This window comes from Delphinus delphis, chromosome 19, assembly GCF_949987515.2.
Source record: "Delphinus delphis chromosome 19, mDelDel1.2, whole genome shotgun sequence".
NCBI classification, from domain to species: domain Eukaryota; kingdom Metazoa; phylum Chordata; class Mammalia; order Artiodactyla; family Delphinidae; genus Delphinus; species Delphinus delphis.
In genome coordinates, this window is record NC_082701.1 from 40,288,043 (window position 1) to 40,310,346 (window position 22,304).

The 22,304-nt window shown below is 50.8% G+C and overlaps 1 protein-coding gene across 1 annotated transcript in view; it reads left to right on the top strand.

The window, feature by feature from the left end:
• Positions 1–5,791: 5,791 nt before the first annotated feature.
• Positions 5,792–22,304, top strand: part of ASIC2 (acid sensing ion channel subunit 2) — a 1,018,908-nt gene continuing 1,002,395 nt past the window's right edge. Inside the window, exon 1 of the mRNA XM_059998040.1 lies at positions 5,792–6,628. Within this exon, the coding sequence (XP_059854023.1) occupies positions 6,074–6,628 (555 nt within the window). The 5' untranslated portion in view covers positions 5,792–6,073. The remainder of the gene's footprint in view (positions 6,629–22,304) is intronic.

The following is a 22,304-nucleotide window of genomic DNA, read 5'->3' on the forward strand; positions in this document are numbered from 1 at the left end:
TTTGCAAAAGTGTTCCTGCAAACGTGTTTCATCTTGAAGATTCATGAAACACTCTGATAAGTACAGGTTTCTGATAACTAAGATCAATTTGCCCTCACGTGGGAGGGGCAACAGTGGACCTTTCAAGGGCTTCCCCAGGCTACTGTACAGCCCACCACATGTCATGGTTGGTAGCCCGAGACCTGTCCTTGTTTTCCTTCCCCACATCAGTAAAATGGATCCATTATGTTGACGATAGAATGTTAACATGTGAAGACTTGCCTCTGAAGCAGGGCCCCTCTGCAGACTTTGCTGGAACATCTGTGAGGAGAGGATGGGCAGTGAATCCACAAAAAAATTCAAGGCCAGGCACTACCATGAGGTTTTTGAGAGTCGTTTGGTTGGGTAAGATGTGTCGTCCCAGAAGCTATGATTAACAAGGTGCAAGGCTATCCAACCTCTAAGAACATGAAAGAGATGCCAGCCTTTGTAGGGATTTGGGGGTTTGGGAGGACTTTTTCCCCCACCTGTCCCTTATGCCGCCTGGTAAAGTATGGGACTGGGGATGAGATGAGTGAGCCGCCTCTGAGAAGGCAAAAATGCTAGTGAAGCAGATGAAAGTTCCGGGCATCTCTGGAGCAGGGCTATCATCTGAGTTAGATGTGTCTGGGACTCCTAGAGGTATGACTGGGTACTGCAGCAAAGACAGCAGAAGGAGAGAGAACCTCTAGGACTTTGGTCCCAGCTCTGGGAGGGGGCAGAAACCCTATATACTCCTATAAAACAACAGGTCCTGGCAGGGTACACAGTGCTCCTCTGGGTTGAGTCTCACAAAGGAACAGCACATCCTGGTAAGAACCTCCCTTCCTATCAAGGGGTGGGTTGAGAATATGTTCCATCTACACACTTGTCTTGGCTCAAACCCCAGCTGTGACTAAGTGACACATATATTTGTAGCAGGGGAGTACCCTGTCCACCAGCCCACTGTCTCTAGAAAGGTAGGTGCTCCTAGGCCCTGTAGAGAAAGTACATTCTCCAAATGCACCTGCCGTTATTCCTGTGGCCTGTAGGGAGGGAGTGGGAGAACTTCCCTCTGATGCCTTGTACATAGACGCCTGGAAACAGGAACGAAACACAGCAGCCAGAGGGCTGAACTCCAAGTGATGTGGCGGTGATCACTCATGAGCCCTGGCTGTTAACCCTTTGCACTGATGGTCGGGCTGTTCTAAAGGGCTGCTCTAAGGCTTGGACAAAGGGAAGCCTAGGGGTAGATGATCATGAATAAGCCCCCGTGGGGTCAGGATAGGCGAAAAGACATTTGGGTTCACCTGCAAGAGCCTGAGGCCGTCCTCACTGTTTCCATGTCCCAACTCAGGAGGCACTGACACCTGGTGATCAGGAAGCTGATGCCCTAGCTTGGGTACAAGCCGTAGCAACTGACCCTTCAGTAGATACACTGGGTGCATAGGAAGAGAGGACACGTGGCGCTCCGGTGGAATAGTGTGTTGCCAAGGACACCGGGTTGCCCTCGAAATACAGTGATCTGGTAAATGTAGTAACAGCATGTCTGTCCTATGTGTTCTAAGCAACGCTCAAGGCAACTGCCGAAGGCGAGTGGGGCTGTCCACTGGAGCACCCAGTGGCGAGAGATTGGCAAATGGATTACATTTGCCCCCTCCTGTTGAGTGAGGGTTCTAAATTTGCCCTGGTTTGTGTGGACACAGCGTCTCGCTTAACCCAAGCTTTCCCCTGTGACTGTGCAAACCAGGCTGCCACCACCGGGGGAGCTTAGAGAGGCTGAGTACCGTGGATGGATACCGTCATTGAATAGATAGTGACGGGGGTCACACTGAAAAGGTCATGGTGTACAAGATGGGGCAAAAGAAATAACAGTGAATGAGGGGTCCTTCTCCCCTATACCCTGCAAGCAGCAGGGTAAGTAGAAAGGAAAAATGGGATATTAAAGCAGCAGATAAAATTACTAACATGTAGCACCAGCTCGGTCAGGTAAGGGCCTGTTGCCCCATATACCACACTGGGGACCCCTGCCGAGGCACCCGATCCCGTAAAGATATGGAAATGGTGGGAAACAACCCATTGCCCGGACTCTCACCGTGGATTAGCTAGCTGTGCTGCTGAGAATACCAAACCCTGTCATGCCTGGGAGAGGCTTCCTCTACTGGAATTTGCAATGGGACATCCCATCGGGATGGGTGGATTGCTTTGCACCCCTGGGTAAGGAACAGCTACTCAGTCTCCACTGGGATCCCGTTGTCCTGCTGCAGGCTGAGCCTGTGGAAACACACTAGACCTGGAATGAAACACACAGCGTTGAGGGGAAAAGGTGGGGTCCTGGTCTGGCCTGTCCCGCCCCCAGTCCATCTCCTCACACCTGACAGTGCTGCCTGCCCTGGCCAAGACGAATGGTGCGCACAACCAGGTCAAGTTCCTAAAGCTGCCACCTCCCTCTCCTCGAGGCCCGGGACACACGTTCTGTTTCCCACCAGTACCATCATTGGGCCGCCATCTTTGTCTCCTCCATCAGCCTGGAGGACACTGTAGCACACACGGAGGCCCTTATTAAATCCCCCAGCAAGCCCTGAATGAAGGCCAACAAAGGCTGTCCTTACTGAACACTGACATGTCTCTCATGAGAAAAGCTGTCCTCCAACATAGGATGGACTTGGACATCATCACTGCCTCGCCAGGAGGCACCTGTGTCATTAGCCAAGCAGAATGTTGTGTGTTCATACCTGGTGAGTCTTCTGTCTGCTACTGTGCTGGCTTTACTAAATCACACAAGGCCACAAGTGGATGCCCTAAGTGTTCCGGCCCCCAGCCTAGGGGACTTATAAATCAGTGGTTCTGAACAGGCGGCTCTTGGTGGGAGAAGCTGCCACTGATTTGGGGAATTATTGTCTTAACCTGTGCTTCTCTTGCACGTGCTTGTATTGTTGCTGTGGCATCTGCCTCCAATGTAGCCAGATAACCATCTAACGAGCTCCACGTTAGTGAAACCCGGGCTGACCTTTCCCGGGAACGTTTCAGAGGAGGGCGGGGCGCGGTGCAAACTAGAGCGGGTCACGAGGAGGGGCGGAGTCTTGGGGGAGGTCTTCAAGAGGACGCGACCAGGGCAATCAGAGTTTCCTCGCCTTCCCTGTCTTTGGAGTGTGCGTTCCCCAAGCTAGAAGCTGCTTAAGGACACGGCCTCGAGAGAGTAAGGTGGTGCTGAGACCATCTGGATGGTATATGTGCCTGAGCCCACTTAAGGCCTCTGTACCAACTTCTACAATTGGGTGGTGGGTGCAGAGATTTACTCCGCTCACAGCGCCCAAGACTAACCTCGTGTGTAAGTTCTCTTGCTTATTTAACCTGCCACCGACCAACCCGGAGCGGCTGCCTCTTTCTTCGGTCTCTCCCTGCCTTCTGTGTGTACAGGGCCAGTTTGCAAACGTACACTGGCTCCAGCCCCACTGAACCCTGAGTTATCAAGGGTGGGAAATGTGTCCCATTCCTCTTTGTCTCCCCAAAACCAACGGAGTGTCTGGTATGGAGTTAGAGATCCACAGACTTGTTGAAAAGGCTGATGAGCCAAAGACTGCAAAGGAGCATCAGGGAAGTCTTCCTGTAGGAGGAGTGCCTGGCACTGTGAGAAACATGGACACCAGGGATGTGGCTTGGTGGAGAGGAAGAGGAGGGCTGCTTCACGTCTGCGGAAGGAGGAGCTGGCCTGTGTGTAGTATAAGGTGAGTTTGTGAGTATGTGTTTGTGTGTTGGGGGACGTGGGGTGGAAATGTTTGTCCTCTTCCTAAATTTGGGAAGGAGTGTCTTGGCTTTGCTTTTCAGCCTGTGTTTTGGAGGCTAACGTGCCTGAGTTCAAGTCCCAGCTCCGTCACTTATGAGCTGTGTGACTTTACTCTCGTGAACCTCCATTTCCTCGTGTGTATACTTGGGGTAGTAACACACACCTGTCAAGGTGGTTGAAAGCATTAAGTGAAATCAGACATCTTCCCCCGGTCCTGACACGGTAGAGTCTTAGTTAATTTTGGCACCCCTGTTTTGAAAACCCCATCCCCATGTAGGCAGCCCTAAGGTAGGGATTTGGGACCCCTGGGATGACACACACATGAGGTTCACTGGCCTCTGTCATTTTGCTAATTCAGGACGCTTCTGCCCTTCGAGCTCCCAGGACCAGTAAACCACTCATTTAATGTGCATCCGGACACTGTTCCTGGTTTGGCTCTGGTTTAGCGAGAGGGCAGATGGGATAGAGAAACATTTCAGAGTAGATGCAAACCAAGAGGGACATTCCCTAAACTGCCTTCTTCTCAAGGAGTATTTAAGCTGGGCATGCCCTGGGGACACCAGGTTGGCTCAGCAAGGCGCCTCCATGTGGCTCTGCTCCAGACTGGGAGTGTGCACTGGGTTGGCCACTGGAACTTTCTGTTCCTTTCCTCCTGAAGGGGATTTAGCATCATTGATTCTATAGGTTCCAGCCATTTGATCCCCGGCACAGGGCAAGCCACACCCACCTGCTAGCAGGAGCTGACTTCCAGTGGATTTTCAGGAAAAAGGAGGTAGGTGGCTGAAAGCCCAATCCCTCTCTCCCACCTATAGCTCCAGCTGTGTTTCCATCTGGCAAATCCTGGGGCAGAACACACACACGCACAGCCCAAAGGGAAGGCATCCAGCCATACCTGGAACCCCAGCTGTCTTTCTCTTTCAGATGCAGAACCTCCTGACAGCTCGGTCGGGGGGTGGGGCTACACGTTGCTCTTCGTCTGGTCTCCTAGGGGCGTCTGGCCTCCTAGGGGCGTCTGGCTCTTCGGCCTCTGTCAGGGGCATCTCATTCCCTGGAATGTCCCCTTCCCGCCGGCAGCAGAGGCGCTGTGGTTTTTTACAGCTCCCTTCCTTCCCCGCTTCCAGCGTCTCCCGTCCGGAGACCCCAGGCTGAGCCTGACCCGGGAGCAAATATTGGTGCGAAGGAATGCTGCCTTCACCCGCATACCCGGCTCCTGGGAGTTTACCAAGTGCCTTCCTGCCATTTACGGGGGCGGGGGTCAAGTCCTCACTCCCAGGGCTGGTTCCCCACCTTGGGCGAGAAGCCCCCACTAGCTCCCTCCAAAAAAGACCAAAAAGAAACTTTCGCCGGTCCCCCGCCCCCAGCAGCGCCCCCCCGCAACACCCCCGCCCCCGCCACACCCCTCCCCACGCCTGCCCTCTCCCAGCCCCCAGCAGGATGGTGGAGGAGGGGCTGAGGGAGGCCGGCTCGCTCGGTGCCCTCTGGGTCCTCGCTTTTCCTCGGGGAGGCGGAGCGGGGCGGGGTGGGTGGGCGGGGAGAGACGAGTCCCTTTCCGAACCTCCAGCATCCTTCCCAGCCTCCCGGTCCTCGCCTCTCCGCGGCCGCGCGCTACCGCCTCTCCGAGGCGCTAGCCGCGGCCCGCCTGCCTTTGGAATTCTGCCCAAAAAAAGGGGCCCTTGAGGAGGAGGAGGTAGGAGAGGAGGGACGGAGGCCGGCGGCGAGAAACGGAATCCGGAGTCCAAAACAGTACGGGGAGACGAGAGGACCAGAGCCGCGGCGGCGGCAGCGGCTCTGAAGCTCGGCCGCTGCGCCCGGCCGCAGTGCATCAGCGTGGCCGCCCTGACATCCCCAGGATGGTTAACGCGGGGCATTACGCACTGGTTAACAGGCTCCGAGCTGCTGAGCGACTTGTTTTAAGCATTTTCTCCCTCGCTCTCGCTTTTAATCTTGTCTCTAGTGGCGTGTGTAGGGGGGAGGACTTTATTTCCATTGGCTAAGCTCTCCCTTCCCACCCACATCTCTTCCACATCACCTTGGTGTCTCCCTAAATAAAACCAGCCTTCCTTATCGCCTGGACAAAATCAGGAGCTAGAGTTTGAATGGGTTTTACATAAACACTCACCCCTGGCAGCGTGCGGCTGGGCTCTCAGGATAAACTCACGGCACCTGGCCTGATGCTTGCCTTTCCTTCCCTCCCTTGAACGTCAAGGTTTAAGCAGAGCCCGAGGACTGGGAACTCTTCCCTGAAATCTGATCAACCTGAAGCCAGTTGCGGAACTGCACAGGGTCCCCATGGACCTCAAGGAGAGCCCCAGCGAGGGTAGCCTGCAGCCCTCTAGCATCCAGATCTTCGCCAACACCTCCACCCTCCACGGCATCCGCCACATCTTCGTGTACGGGCCGCTGACCATCCGGCGTGTGCTCTGGGCCATGGCCTTCGTGGGCTCTCTGGGCCTGCTGCTGGTGGAGAGCTCTGAGAGGGTGTCCTACTACTTCTCTTACCAGCACGTCACCAAGGTGGATGAGGTGGTGGCCCAAAGCCTGGTCTTCCCAGCCGTGACCCTCTGTAACCTCAACGGCTTCCGCTTCTCCAGGCTCACCACCAATGACCTGTACCACGCCGGGGAGCTGCTCGCCCTGTTGGACGTCAACCTGCAGATCCCGGACCCGCACCTGGCTGACCCCATGGTGCTGGAGGCCCTGCGGCAGAAGGCCAACTTCAAGCACTACAAACCCAAGCAGTTCAGCATGTTGGAGTTCCTGCACCGCGTGGGCCATGACCTGAAGGATATGATGCTCTACTGCAAGTTCAAAGGGCGGGAGTGTGGCCACCAGGACTTCACCACAGTGAGTACTTGGCTTTCAGCTCATTTTTGCGCTCAGTCCTTTTGAGAAGTACCACGCTGGCGGTCTGCGGCTTGGTTCGAGGTCTCTCTGTGCTTCGGAGCAGGAGAGAGAGCAGTGTCTCAGTTGGAGGCCAAGAGGGTAGTTGGCCAGAGTTGTTGGAACTGGTCGGAGAGGCCTGCCTGCTGGGTTGGAGCACTCCTGTCTGGTCAGATGTGCGGGGCGAGCAGGGGGGGCCTGGCCGTGGTGGCGGATCGTTACCCTAGGGGTGCTGAGTTGCCTTCCACCCACCCAGAGGGAGGAGGCCTGAGCCGTCTGTGGTCCAGGGCACTCAGTGTCTGAGCTGTGTGACTGGGACGGCTTGTCATTGCCGAGGTGGCATTTTCTCTCTCTCTGCTCGGAAGTGGCATCAGGCACTGCATCCTGTGGGCTGGGCTGGAGCTTAAAGCTGCCAGGAAAGGGGGTGGGGGGCACCAGGCAGCCTGGATGGTTCCAGTGGCTTTGGGAGCTTGCTGGAGCAGGTGATGCTGCAAAGGTGTGGAAGTCTCTTTCCTTCCTTTTCCTGTGTGGATTCTGAGCTCCGTGCAGGGAGAGGAGAGGCCAGGGGAACCCCGGGTCTCTGTCTGGTCTGCTGGCAGGTCAAAAACAAAGAGATGTTCAGGGTCCCTGGGCCAAAGAGGAGGGTCTGTGTGGAGACCCATGCACAGGACGGGCAGTGAGGTGTCTGGGAGGGTGAAACGCTGCAGGCTGGCTGGTCTGCGAGTTTCAGCTTGAAACTCAAAGGCTCGTTTGCTGTCTGTATGATGATCCCTTAACAACGTGGATACGTGGATACAGAGGGGTGGTGTGGGGAGGGGGCGAGCAGCTGTGAGATCCGCAAGCCTGGAGGAGGAGAGTGGAGCTGAGTAAAGAGGAAAAGCGGAGGGGGAGGTGGATCCCATTCGGGACGGGGCTTCCTGGAGGGGCAGGGGAAGAATGGGAGGAGAGCTGTGGCTGCCAGGGTTCTGTGTCTGCCTAATTAGTGGGCTGCTGGGCAGAACTTGGCATAACAGGTCTGGTTGCAGCTGCCCACACCTCCTTGCTCCCAGGCGGGTCTGGGACATCAAGTGCTGTGGGACCCTCCGGAAGCCCAGTGTGGCCGCTTCTCCCAAAGCCGCCTTAAGGGAGAACCGAGAGCTTTTGAGTCTCAGAGCCTTGAGCCAAATTGCAGTTGTAATTTCGGGGTGGCAGGTACTGCAATTGCAAAGAGACTGGACTCTGTTGTCAGCTCTTGTCTGAGGTCCTCTGCCTAATTAAGACATGCTCTACCTTTCTCTGTGGTGCATCCACTCCCCGCCGGCTCTCAGGGCCACTGCCTACCAGACTCTTGCTCTGAGTTTCTTTTAATGCTACAACCAGTCTCTGCACACAGCCTCTATGCTTGCTGTGCGCTGTCTCTGATTCTGGAAAAGCCAAGAGTGCCTGGGGGTGGGTGGGGGTGGGGCACGGGGCTGGGGAGGGCTCATTGCCTCTGGCATCCCCTGGAGCTCTCTTTCCTGGGGGAGTTGTTTTGTATTATCCATTTGAAACACTATGCAAAAGAGCCCAGCGAGATCAGGCTGTGGTGTATGTATGCTAAAGAGGAAGCAGGTCTGAGCTGGGGGGAAGGGACAAGCAGTCCTGGAAGCCTTTCTAAATGGAGCAAACTGGATCCGAAAACATGTCACGCACAATGTCTTGGGTGGCTTGGGGAGAGTTGGGGAAAAAGCCTCATTCTTGGAGGCTGAAACTATCCCTGTATCCACCCCGTGCTTTCTAGTGCCGTGGCAACGCTCCGCTTCACCACTGCACCACGCAGCTCAGAAACACACATGGAACATGCAGACAGCAGAGAGAGAGAGAAGGTGGCACCGAGAGCAGCTGCAGTTGGTAGCAGACCCTGGGCCAAGTTCTCAAGCATCCTCATAACCACATGTCCACCTAGTGGCTTCCTCTCAATTCATGACCAAGTTCCACTTAGAAGTAAAGGTTCTTTGATCCCAGACTGCAGTTTTGTACTTAGCCTATCATATCGGTCCCTGGGGTCCCAAGAGGCCACAAGATCAGGCTGTAAAACCTGACCCAACCCTTTGACCTTTCCAGGTTGTCTCTTAAATAATGAAGCTGCCTGTGGACACAATTTATTACTTAGTAAGTGTCATGTCATTATCTGCCATCCTTACCAGGTTCAAGACTGATTTGGTTGAGTGTCCCTCCTTAGACTGACTCTCAATGGATGACCTCCTCTAGCATTGAAAAGGGGATGGGTCTCAGGGCTGGATTGCCAAGCTGTTCAGGAGAGTGTCCAAAAGGGCACCCACTCTAGGAAGCCTGGCGCATACTCCAGGCAGGAGGCTGATCTTTTTCACCCGTTGATTGCAATGAGCAGCCATGCTACAAGGCGCGGACATGATGCCAAGTTCATTCCAAGACCTTGCAGTGAGGGCTAATCCTTCCCACTCGCCCTTGTCTCCCTGGCTCCTTGGCCTGGGGTGCAGGTGTGCTTGTCCTTGGCCTGGGGTGCACCGGAGGAGAGCGAGACCTCACAGGTGGTTATGGGAGAAGTTGGCTCACCAGCTTTCTCTCTCATTCATTCTCTCTACTACGTATCCCTCTCCCTTTGGTTAATTTACTGGGCTCTCCCTGGGTTTGTCCTATGCTGGGTGGCTTCCTTCCCTATGAGCTGTGGCTAGCTTATTAGAGAGTGAAGTGTGGGGAGGGGCTGCCCCAGGTGGATCATTTTTCCTGGTTTTCTTTTTCTGCAAAGCGTACCTAGTGCCATCTCCAGGGCTAATGCTTTCGCATACGCGTCCTTATTCCAAGTTCTTAGCTGGTGTGCATAATACCCTTTAATTAGCGAATGAGCCATGATTCTAGCAGAGTGAAAGGTTGTCTGTGGAGGTTAAAAGTCCCAGAAGCCAGGTGTGGGACGCTGACTGCCATGTAAACAGGTGTGCTGCATGATTGGGCAGGTACACTCTTAGCCCTGACCTAAGACCGCCTGACTTCAGATAGGCACATACTTTTCTTTCCTGGAAGAGGAGAGGAGGGCTTTGATTCAACAGTGTCTACGCAGCGGAGATCGCCCTGCTGACCCAGAGTGGAAGGAAAGGAGTTGGGGTGAGAGGGCTGGCCAGGGGGTGTGTCTCTGGACATGACTGGATGAGCTGAAGTTAAGATTGGGAGTAGGAGAACATAGGTTCGAATCCCAGCTCCGTCATTTCTTAGCTTATTCCCTGGGTCGTATTATGTACCCTCTCTCGGTATTGACTTGCTTGTGGAACATGTGATAGTAACATGTGATTTTGTAACTCACAGGGAGAACGAATCATGTGAGACCATATATGTGAAAAATCTCTTGTGCCTTGTGACAACTAGATGTCACAAGATGTAAGGCGGGGTTATTTTCAAGATTCGTAGGAGGGGTTTTTTAATATAAATTTATTTCTTCGTTTTTATATTTGGCTGTGTTGGGTCTTTGTTGCCGTTTGCGGGCTTTCTCTAGTTGCGCGAGCGGGGGCTGCTCTTGGTTGCGGTGCGCGGACTTCTCATTGCAGTGGCTTCTCGTTGCGGAGCACAGGCTCTAGGCGCGTGGGCTTCGGTAGTTGTGGCACACAGGCTCAGTAGCTGTGGCGCACGGGCTTCAGTAGTTGTGGCTCGCAGGTTCTAGAGCGCAGGCTCAGTAGTTCTGGCACATGGGCTTCCTTGCTCCGCGGCATGTGCGATCTTCCCGGGCCAGGGATCGAACCCGTGTCGCCTGCATTGGCAGGTGGATTCTTAACCACTGAGCCACCAGCGAAGCCCGTTGTAGGAGGGCTTTTATTGTCCAGCCTACCTGCCCTGTTTGCAGCCCTCCAGAAGAGTCAGTTGATTAGTAATGCTGTCAGGATAGACCAGAGAGAGAGGAGGCTGCTGCTTTCTGAGCCCTGGGTTAAAGCCCAGCATCGCAGAGCTGGGGTTCTGTAGAGTGGAGGTCACAGCTGGGTTCAATAGCTAACTATTGCGGACAGGTGGCAACCCCACTGCCTGTGACTAGCACGTGACTGTTTCACATTGTTTCTCTGCTTATCACATTGGGGTTCATCTGCCTCCAAGTTCAGGATTGCAAATGACCCCTCAGTCTGCATTTTTAACCTGATTGCCATAGTGTGTGTGCGTGTGTGTGTGCGTGCGTGTGTGTATGTGTGTGTACTTTAAACTAGAGATTTCTTAGGAAAGGCATTTCCTTCTTTTCTTACTGAAAGAAGCGTCTCTCCACAGTGGGATCTTGTTAGAGGCAATTCTATGACTCCTAGTGGTCTGCATCACATAGCATTATAGAGATGCGGAGGGGAGGGCTTAGGCAGCTCCCATATTTGGAAATCTTGCCACAGGCTGGTGGGTCCCTAGCTAAGCTTATTACTTCTTATCACATGAGGAGCAGGTGTGTGAAGAAGGTGGGCTTTGGGGAGAGATCTGAGTTGGAATTCCAACCGTACCCCCTCTTCGATGTGTAATCATGGGCAAATTTCTTAATCTTACTCTCTCCGTCTCTAATTAGGAACAATAATACCTGCCACTCAGAGTTGCTGTACTGATCCAGGGAGGCCAAAGGATACCAAGAGCTAGTGCATGGCAGATGCCTCGTACAGGGCAGGCCCCATGCTTTGCTTAGTGTCCCCCGGGAGTGTTGACTGAGCCTTAGCTGGATTCTGGCTGTCTTGACTTCAGGACAGTGTCCTTCTCACTATTCCACGCTGTGACTCACTAACAGCTTTGGAGCATGGTCAACTGCTGTGTTTGTGGGCTTCTTAATTCTCGTAATATGACAAACGTTCCCTTTTCTCAGGACTTCCATATCGGTTCTGCTGCCTAAACATCCTCTCCTTACCTGCCATCTTGGCTTCCGGTCCAGGTCATGCCACTAACCTCAGCCCAGGAAGCTTGTGCTGCCCTAACCCCTGATAAGAGTCCAGTGGCCTGGGTAGCAGGCCTGCATCTTTTATCTTGAGTGTGTGTGCTGTGTGTCTGCACATCCGTTCCTTTGTTAATCAAACAGAGCACCTCCCATGTAGCAGGGAGAGAGCTAGACCAGATTCTTGCCATCTGAAAGCTCATGGCCCATTTCCCATCCCCTGTGGATGGGAGTGGGGTGTTGAGAGCAGGAGTCTTGTCTCATCAAACACATTCTCTGCACCTTTCATGCTGAATGCAGGGTCTGCCCACAGTAAATACCCAACAAAGATTTTTTTTTTTAATTCAATAGTTACTTGCTGTTTCCTGAACTGACCCAGCATCCTTTGCTCATGGGCCTTTCTTACTTCTTTTCATCTCTCACTTCTCTCTCTCTGTCTACTTATTTAAATCCTACTCATCCTTTAAAATCCGGCTCTAGGCGTGGTCGCCATTGGGGATGAGAGGCTGGGCGGACTCGGGCCCCAGGACACCCTGGCGCTGGGTGGCAACGGAAGAGGCTAGAGGAGCTGCAGGTGCTGGGGGACGCGAAACGGGCCCGCAGGAGATTAGAAGCAGCGGCGCAGGAGCGGGGCTGCCTCCACGTGAAGGTGCGTGTGCCAGTGTCCTGGGGCAGCGAGGAGCCCAAGTCACTGGATGCCCAGCCCAGAGGCCACCTCCCCGCACCGCAGCCAGACGGCGACCAGGGGCGACCAAGTGTAGGGGTTCCTCAGGATGGCGGAAGGAGCTGGGCCCAGCCTTGCCCAGGATGCATTGCGGGGGAGCCTGGAAGTTTCCGCAGGTTACATTGCGTTCTGTGGTATAATCCTGAACAACGGTGAAATCAAAGATCCAGCAACTTGAACTAACTGTATTTCGGTTGATTCACTGTAACTGCCAAACATGCCCTGGATTTCGAATAAATAATACGACCCCCCCACCCCCCAAAACATCTGGCTCTAATAACTCTGTGGCCCTCTCCAGGAAACCACTGCCCCCTCTCCCCATGTCATAATCTAACTTAATCTCTTCCTCTCCTGTTCTCTAAACAGCCTTTGGATTACTCCTCTCCTAGAACAGTCATTATACTTTTCCTTGCATTAGAATCATGAAGTGTTTAGGCTGAAAGGAACCTTAGAGATGATTTAATTTAAAACGGAATTCTTTAACCACTGATAATTTTTATTCATTGCCCATTTCAGTTTCTCCTCCCCATAAGACATGATGTCTTTTCTAACTTGATATTCTCAGGACTTAGAACTGCTTAGCACAGGGAAAGCTCTTACAGTGTGTCGTGAGTGTGTGAAGTGGGTTTGAAGTTTTTCAGATGTCAGGTGACTCTGATGTCAACTGAAATAGCCATTTTTTGGCTTCCCTTTTCAGTATAGGGACCCAGGATTCCACCTGCATTGGGAAGACTTGTCTCATTATTGTTTTTTTTTTTTTGCGGTACGCGGGCCTCTCACTGCCGTGGCCTCTCCTGTTGCGGAGCACAGGCTCCGGATGCGCAGGCTCAGCGGCCATGGCTCACGGGCCCAGCCGCTCCGCGGCATGCGGGATCCTCCCGGACCGGGGCACGAACCCGTGTCCCCTGCATCGGCAGGCGGACTCCCAACCACTGCGCCACCAGGGAAGCCCTGTTGTTATTATTTTAACAGTACACTTTCTGATTATAGAAACAATCCAGTCACTGGAGAAGACTTGGGAAGTGTGGGAAAGAATAAAGAAGAAGAAAAAATGTCCCAGAATAGCATCTTAGGTATAATTACATGTATTATTTTAGTATTTGGGGAGTAGCTCCATTTGGTCATGCCTGGGATCACACATCTGTACATGTGATACCTCGTCTGGCATGCAGTGCACACTTAGTCACTGTCACCTTGCTTTCTTCATCCTGGGTCCCCTGGGTAGTCTCCAGGGTGTTAGAGATTCCCTCAACGGTCCACTTAGAGTAAAAATAAAATCCAAAGATATGTCTCCGTGGGTCTGAGCAATACCCCTTTGGTGGGATATATTTTGTCTTATCTGCCAGCAGCATCCGGGGATAATTTGTGAGAGCGAGGGGAAATTGCCCCTCTTAACTCAGCGTCCTTGGATTACAGGTTCACAGATGAACACCAGTTACTCTTTTTTGATGGTAATTTATTGACAGTCTAGGTGTGCATTTACCTGAAGCCATCTTGGTCCTGTTTGTTGGGTTGAACCAGAGATGTGTTTGTTGACACCAAACTAGATCTTCTGACTGAGGCTTGACCTCGTTCCTGGATGAAGCCCAACCCCTCGTGACCATGAGGACCCTGGACCATGAAGCCCAGGAGGTTCTCCTTGCACGGCCATCCCTGCACGCCTCAGCACACAGTGTAGGCCCTGACTCTCCCTCACCTGGGAAGTTTCTAGGCTCCATGTTAAAATGGTCTAGACTGCATTGAATGCAAAGTAGATGGTCTTTCTTATTCCTTAAGTTGCTTGGAAGTTTTGTGAGCATTTGCCATGCCCTTGGAGAGGCAACCTCTGCCCAGCTGTGTGCGTGGTTCTCTGTGGTACCAGCCTACAGTTGGGATCTTCTAGTCTGCAGAATGTTAGGTCATGGCTCTCTGGAAGTAAAGCTTTCAGGGGTGTATTGACTTCTGTCTGATGTGATGAAGGACTAGGACACAGACTAAGAGCTGACTGTTAGAATGACCTGCACCATCTACTTGCAAGAAAAGCTGAAGTGGCAGCGAGCCACAAAGCTGGTGCCTAGCTGCTGTATGTCTGCATCTCTGTCCCTGGGGGTTCTTGGACCTCCAGAATGCTGATGGAAGACTACCTGCAAGCTTACCAAATTGGGAATTGATTCTTTCCCCCTCTCTACAGTGGTTCTCTTTTCCTCTCTGCAGAAACTCCTTGCCTTAACGAAGAGGTGAATTCTAGACAGTTTTCTGTAAAGTTTCTGAATCCTGGTTTGCTACCGATTTCTAGAGGAAGAGCTGAAATGGGATCCCATGAAAAAAGTCCCCAACCACCGAATGGATGGCTCTTACTTTATTTTTTAATTTTTTGGAATTGGTGGCTTTTAGCACCAAGTTTGTTGTCAGAGGCGTTATTCCCATAGATCAGTTCATATTTCAAAACATCAAGTATCGCATTCTCTCCAGCAGAAAAGAAATATGCCACCTGGGTCTAGAGATATCTGAAAGTGTGCTTTGCGCCGTCTCTGTTTCATCTGAGTGTTTACGTTTGATGGAGCTGGGTTGCCGTATCAAATTTGACCAGCGGGGCTATTTGACCCATGATCTATTGTAATCTGAAATGAATGGGCTACAGCACCCCTGCAGATTTGAAATTCCATGTGTCATATTTCTCCCCTGCAACAGACTTAAAACCAGTCCATACAGGTGGGACTTAGTGGTTACTGGAAGCCTGTGATAGAAGCCTGTTTATCAGGATGGGCTTTATTTGGGAAGAACATTCTGAAAAACGTCATCCTTTGGATGCTAAACCGTCTCTCCATCTCCCAGCACTTATTTTCTCGTGAATCAGGTCCATTCCCTATTGATTACCTCACTGGCCACCGAAATTTATACTCAGGAGAAATAAAGTACAAAGCACAGAAAGAACATATTTGCCTGGGTTTATTGACTTCTGCTGATGGAGTGGCCCGGCCTTGGGCAAGGTAATTAGCTTCTGTGGGCCTCAGTTTCCTCACTTGTAAGATGAGGGGGTTAAACTAGGTGACTCCCAAGGACTTGCCAACTTGGAGAACTGTAATACGATAGAACACAATCGAAATTCATTTTCTGATCTCGCATTTGTTCGCTGAAATAACTTTAACTTATGCTTGGGGGCAGAGAGTTGATGTTATTTTGTAACCAGATATATTTATCCATTTATTTGTGTAATGTAGATAGAGCTGTACAGTGGAAGGAAAAATACCCTGATATGCTGAGTGGCTGTAGTGGGAATACGGAGGCACAGAATTCTACCGTCAAGACTCTGTCCGTGAGCCGTGTGTGTCTGACTGCCATTCATCAGTCTGACTGAAAGTTTCCATCACACTGGTCCTACAGTTGTGAGCAGGGGTCTGTGTACAAATTAGCAAGGGCATCTGTGAAAGGTGCTGTTGGTGTTCCATCCAGATCCCCTTTCCTGCTGCTGTGGCTACAAGCTTCTGCACTGAGAACAGGAGGATGCCCTTGGTCCTTAGTCTACTGGCCCTGCCTTTCCTGGAGATATCTGAGAAGTTATGCACCTCCCCACCACCTGGGGGCAGCCAGGAGCCAGTGACTCCTGACTGACAGGAGTGCAAAATGCCAGGCACCTTGCCTCAAGACCCAACAAATTATGGTGCAGTTTACACTCCAGAGCTTTCCATGCGATCAGGCTGAGCTAGACTTCTCCTGAAACCACGTCTTTGCTTACCTTTTCTCCCTGCCCTATCGTGCATACCTCACTCCCTTCTAGGCTTTTCCTGAGCTCATTCCCTCAATAAATCACGTGGACAAGAAACCGCATCTCAGGCTGTGCTAGGGAACCCACCCTGTGTATTGATTCGTTTTACCTTCTCCATCTGTTTGACAACATGGAGACTCACTTAGGCACGTGGACCTGTGTCTGGCTTAGAAAGAAGGAAATACCTGTTTCAAAAGTCTTATAAGCCTCATTCTTTCTTGACGTGCCCTCCACTGGGGCCTGTAACAGTGTCCAAGGGAGACTTTTCATAATTCAAGTGAGCATCTCTCTATTAGGATCCACTATTGTAGGCTCAGCTGGTTTGCTCCTCTTTGGAACTTTTTGTCCGAGGAAAGCCCTTCCCAAAGTTGCCCATGTCCTAAGGGCTGAGCTATCCTTATTCTCTCAGCTCCTGCATCCCCGCCCCCCCGAACCCTGTCCCCTGCCCAGACTGCTCACATTCTAGCTCACACCTTTACCAACACCTGCCTTCTCGTCATTTCCCATTTCCCAGTTCTGCTGTCTCTGAAAGCATCCCTTTCTCACCCTCCTCCCAGCCTTCACTGCCATTTCCTCCTAGATGGGCCTCAGTCTGGCTTTAAGCCATGGGGGGTGGGGGGAGGCGACTGCCTTCGATGTTGGCAGTGGTTCGGCTTCATCTGTAAAGCAGGAGGCAGTGAGAAATGTACGGCTGACCGGGGCTGTTGCTCTTCATATGTCACAGAAACCGTGAGTGATGAGGGATGCAGGGAAGAACTGAGACTGTTTAGCCTGAAAAGGGAAGCAGGTGACTCAAGGCTGGGTGGTTGCTGTCTTCATACACTTCAAAGGTCCTTGTAGAGAAGAGGGATGAGGTTTTCTCTTTGTGAGGCCAGAATGCAGTGCTGGTAACCAGGGGTGGGCAGACGTTCACAGAGGTGAGTATCAGCTGCTTAGAAGGAGCCATGCTGGGACCACCTGTGCCCCGTCATCAACTCTAGCTGAGGCCGTACAATTGCTTATCGGTGATGCTGTAGGGGTGGATCAATGTCAGGTAAGGAGTTGGATGTAATGACCTCTACAGTTACTTTCAACTCTGAGCATCTTTGATTTATTTCCTTTTGGAACAGATATTTGGGGTCAGAGGTGAGGGCCACTGACAGATGGCATTGGGAAGAATTGATAGTAACTGCAAGCCAGTACATCCACCGTGGAACACCACCTCATTTCCCAACACAGCGTAGCCTTGAGGCTGTTTCAGGAGCGGGGAATAAAAATGTTGCTGCTGGAGAAGACTTGGAGACAGAAGATGCTCAGTTCATCCAGAGAGAATGCGGGACACGTGTGGGTGAGGGTCACTGGGGCTTGGAGTGGCTGGTAAATGACCTGGCCTCCCCAAGGGAGTATGCACGGCTCCTGGAGAAGCAGTTCCCAGGGCAACTTGTCATAAATTCCCGGCACTAGCTTCAGTCCTAGAGAGCAAATCTTGGGTGTGCTTGGACCTGACCTGCTTTCTGGTAGGGGCTGGGGAGACAGAGAGGTACTCAAGTTTAAGGTAACTCTGGGGTGGGTGGGGCTAGAGATAGAGCCAGTTATAGGGGCTGGGAAGGAAGTTAATGTGGCTGGGAGAATGCCCTGCCTGGGAGCTCCAGGGTGTTACGGCAGATGTGGGAAGGATGAAGGGGCTCTGGCATCGGAGGTCATCACAGAATGAGATAGTTTAGCCAATCGTGGAATTCAGTGCCAGACAGGTGTGGGGTCCGGGCTTGCATAACTGTGATTTTTTTTTTTTTTTGATTAATAAGAAACATATACTTGGTCTTCATCCCTGGTTCCTGGTACAAGAGCTTGAAAAACCCTTGCGATTTCCTGAGGGATTGGGTGAGAGGAGCATCTTTTGTTACTGCTGATAAGGCCCTTTCAACCAGATGTGAATTTATGCTAAGGAAGTGACTCTTGCTGGGCCCCTGGATAGCTTCAGGATGGGGGTGGGTTGCCGTCAGCCATACGATTAGAGGGCTGGAAATTGAGTTAATCACCAGTGGCCCATGATCTAATCCATCCTGCCTATGTAATGGGACCTCTCCATGAGAGCCTCTGAATGAAGGGATTTGGAGAACTTCTGGGTTGGTGAACACATGTAGGTGCTGGGAGGCCGTCATACCGAGAGAAGGCGTGGAAGCTCGGTGCCCCTTACCCTAGACCTTGCCCTGTGCATCTCTTCCATCGGGCTGTTCCTGAGTTGTATCCTCTATAATAAACCAGCGATAGTAACAAAACTTTTCCTGACTTCTGTGAGCCATTCTAGCAAATTATCAAACTTGAGGAGGGGGTCATGGGAACCCTGATTTATAGCCAGTTGGTCAGAAGTACAGGTGGCTTGGTGATTGGCGGCTGAAGTGGGGCCAGTCTTATGGGACTGAACCTTTAATCTATGGGGTCTGCCCTAACTCTGGGTAGTTAGTGTCAGAATTGCTTGGTATGAGGGGAAAACCAACACGTTTGGTGTCAGAAGTGAACTGTCCTGTGAGTTAAAAAAATGGAACTTGGTAGTGATCTTATGCAAGTTACTTAACCTTCCCCCCTCCATTTCCTCACCTATTAAATAATAGTCATACTGGTATTTACTGTATAGGATGGTGTGCAGCAGTTGAATGAAATAATAGAAGTGAAACTTTAAGCATTGGGCCAGATGTAAGAGTGTCAGTATTTTGTTACTTTTGTTATTACTAAGATGAGCTGGTGATAAGACATAGTGACCGGGGATCTGAGAACAGAGGATTTTGGGGGGAAATCCGCAGTGACATCAGCAAATCCTCAGAGTATGCGGATGAGACTGCAAACGAGCCAGGCACCCAGCTCCTGCTAGAAGACACCCAGAGTATGTGAAAAATAGATCAAAACTATGTAGTTTACAAAACCTATTAATAATTGCGATGTTTTCCGAGTGTGTGCTATATCTCAAGCCCTGTTCTTGACTTGGAATTCAGTCTCTGTCTGTAACTCTGTTTTTTGGTGTGGAAAAAATTGAGGCTCAGAAAGGTTAAACGACAAGCCTAAAGTCACTTAGCTAAGAATTGGTGGAAGTGGAATTTGAAACAGGTACTCTGGTTCCAGATCCTCCAGGCTTCCTTTATAAGATGCTATTGGATCCTCACAATAACTCTGAAAGTGGAAAAAGTGCATCTGTTTCACAGTTGAACATAGGTACGGCTCATATCCTTTTCCATTCCATATTCTATTGAATATAGTTCCCTGTGCTGTACAATAGGACCTTGTTGTATATCCATCTTGCATATAACAGTTTGCACCAGATGAGGGTTTTGTGCTGCAAGAGAATATTCCAACTTTGCAGAACAAGACTTTCCAGCTACAGTTCCTGCCTTAGAGGAGGAGAACACCAGTGCAGTCAAATGACTGGTTCTGAGAGGTGGCCACCCAGACCTTCTCCCCTGATGAACGTGCAGGTGTTTTCAGGGCTGATGTCACGCATCTCGGCTCAGCTGGCTTCACTGGCTGCCCAGGAGGGGCACTGCACATCAGCTTTGTGAATTCAATTTTCCCTCTTCAGGGGACGGTGGACTTTGGATCCTGCTGCCGTGATTTCTGCCTGTTGCAAGCACCACATCTCTAAGAGCTGGACATACGTCTGTGGTCCCCTGACCTCCCAGCCCTGCAGATTTGCATCGGATCCTTTGTTCTCTCCTGCCCGGTGGAAGGGCCAAGCAATTCCACAGCACCCTCTTCAGGAAGGTCAAGACGCTGGAGAAGTCTGTTCTTGCCAGGGTGACACTTGCCATCTCTCCAGATTGCCAGCTTGGGGGCTCCAGGGTCCGACATTAGGAAATGAGCATCTGTTTCAGATGTGCATGGGATTCTGCTTTGCTGGCTTTTTCTGACTCCACTTCCCCATTTTAAATCCGCCTCTGGGTGGCAGAAATGATAACTTTACGAGAAACAGTCTGTTGAAGGAACCGGCTGGCGAGAGCTTGGCATTGATAGCTTCTGCCTCCAAATCAGTGACTTGAATTTGAATGTCCAGTTCACGTGTGCTCTGAACAAATTTGCAGGTGACAGGATAGCACAGTGGTTGAGAGCTGGGATTCCGGAGTGAGACAATCTCGGTTGAAATTCTATACTCATATACTAGTTAGATGACCTTGGACAAGATATTTAATTCAATTTGGGGAGAATTAAATGAGTTGTAAACTGTGCAGCACGGTAGAGCTCAACCACTGTGAGTTGGTTCTCACCCTCCTCCCTGTTTGCATCTCCATCTACATTCCAACTTTTCGGCTTCTAATTCAGTATGATATTTTTCTGTTTCCTCATTTCTGTTCTCTGACCTGGGTGCTTTCTCCTGGGATTGGCTGGACTGTGTTCTCTTTTGTTTTCTCCTCCCCCACTGGATATGGCAGTCGAGGGACCTTTCTCGGGAGCAGGGGTGATGGGGAAGATGTTTTAGCGTGTCCACCATGATGATGTAGGGAACTTCAGGTCTCACTTTCTCTCTGGCAGCCCCGAGAGATACCCATCCCTCTAGAGTGTGAGGAGGCGGCCACTGAGAGAGTGGCATCTCCATGAACTGGAAATAACAGTGTCTTCTAAAGTTGGGGCAAGGCTGCTTCTGCCGTCCTAGAATGATTTCTTAGCAGAACACCTTTTATCCCCTGGGCCTGTTAGCTATTTCAGGGACATTCTAAGTGGCTATTAACAAATGTTGAATTATGGCTGCAAACCTCTGGGAGCTCACGTGAATCACAAGTGAGCTCTGTGCAGTCAAGTTGCCACAATGGACTGGGATTAAACAAACAGGGACCATTGTTCTCCCCACAGCAGTGAGGCAAGAAGGCTGCTCTTTGGAGCCTGTGGTCTCAGGCAACATGCTCCTGAGAAGCAGGACACTTCCAGGACACATAGCTCATTGCTGTAGGGCAGATAGATGCTCTGGGTTTGTAGAGAGGCATATTTCAGCTTCCTATCTGGAGGAATTTACCAACAGTGAGGCAGTATGTCCAGGGATATACCAGCCAATCTCAGGGGTTATGAGTTGCCCAGCACATTGGTTCAGAAAACGCCTACTGAGTGCTTCCTATGCTCTGGGCTAAGCTGTACAGAAATGGAAATGAATAAGGCCCAGTCCAGGAGGTCCGGGCGCTCGCAGCCTGGAGGGTAGGCTGAGCAGTAAACAGATTACGTGCAACAGCCGAAGTTTGCACAAGGCGACACAGGGTAGGCTCTAAAAATCTTCCAAAAGGAGATGATATGTATAATTTTTTTTCCCTTTTGAAACAATTTTAAACATATAAATGTTGTAAGACTAGTGCAAAGGATTCCTGAGTATCCAGTGGTCCCAGTGATGTCCTCTTTGGCCAAAGGATCCCATCCCGGATCCTTTATTCTGAGTCTCCTTTATTCTGGAACTGCTTCTCAGTTCCTTCCTGACCTTCATGACCTTGACATTTTTTTAGGAATTCAAGGCCAGTCATTTTCGCAAATGATTTTCAGTCTGATGTTCCCTCTTGATTAGACCCAGACAATGAATTTTTGGTTGAATTTCACAGGATGCATCCAGGATTCTTCTCATTGTATCCTATCTGGAAGCACACAATATTTATTTGTCCCAATAGTTATAGTGTTAACTTTTATCACTTGATGAACTTGGCGTCTTCCAGGGAAATGCCCATTTCTCATCCCGCTTTCACCCTCTGTTTTTTTTAAATCATCCATTGATTTTTCTTGCTTGAATTATTACAGTGATGCTCGCCAAATGGTGATTTTCTAATTCCATCTTTCCATCTACATTTCTTAGTGGGCTTTCTGAAATACAGAAGAGCTTTCTCTTTTCCCTTTTTATTCGTTCATTTATTTATATCAGTGTAGACTCCAATTTCTGTTTTATTCAGTGGGTTCTCATCTGTTCATATTCTTTCGAAACTCAAAATCTCCCATATTTGGGAACCCCTTCGAGCTGATATCTCTGTCCTTTTGACATTTCCCTGAATCCCTTGAGCACTTTACATATTTCTGGTCCAGCTAGAAGGCTCATCTGTTTTTTCCTGCCCAAGTCCTGTAACTGGCTATTTCTCCAGTGAATCCTGGTTCCTTTTAGTGGGAAATGGTATTTAGAAGCAAGATCTGGGTGCCAGGTCTCACTGCTACTAGGTTGTCAGGGCTCAGGGCCCTCCCAGTGGACAGAGCTAGGATATTTACATGTATATTTGCATCTGTATTGAAAAGCACCAGTTGACACAGATACTTCCAATTTTAATCTAACACCACAGCTTCATTCGAAGTCTTTGCCCTTTCCATATTGGTC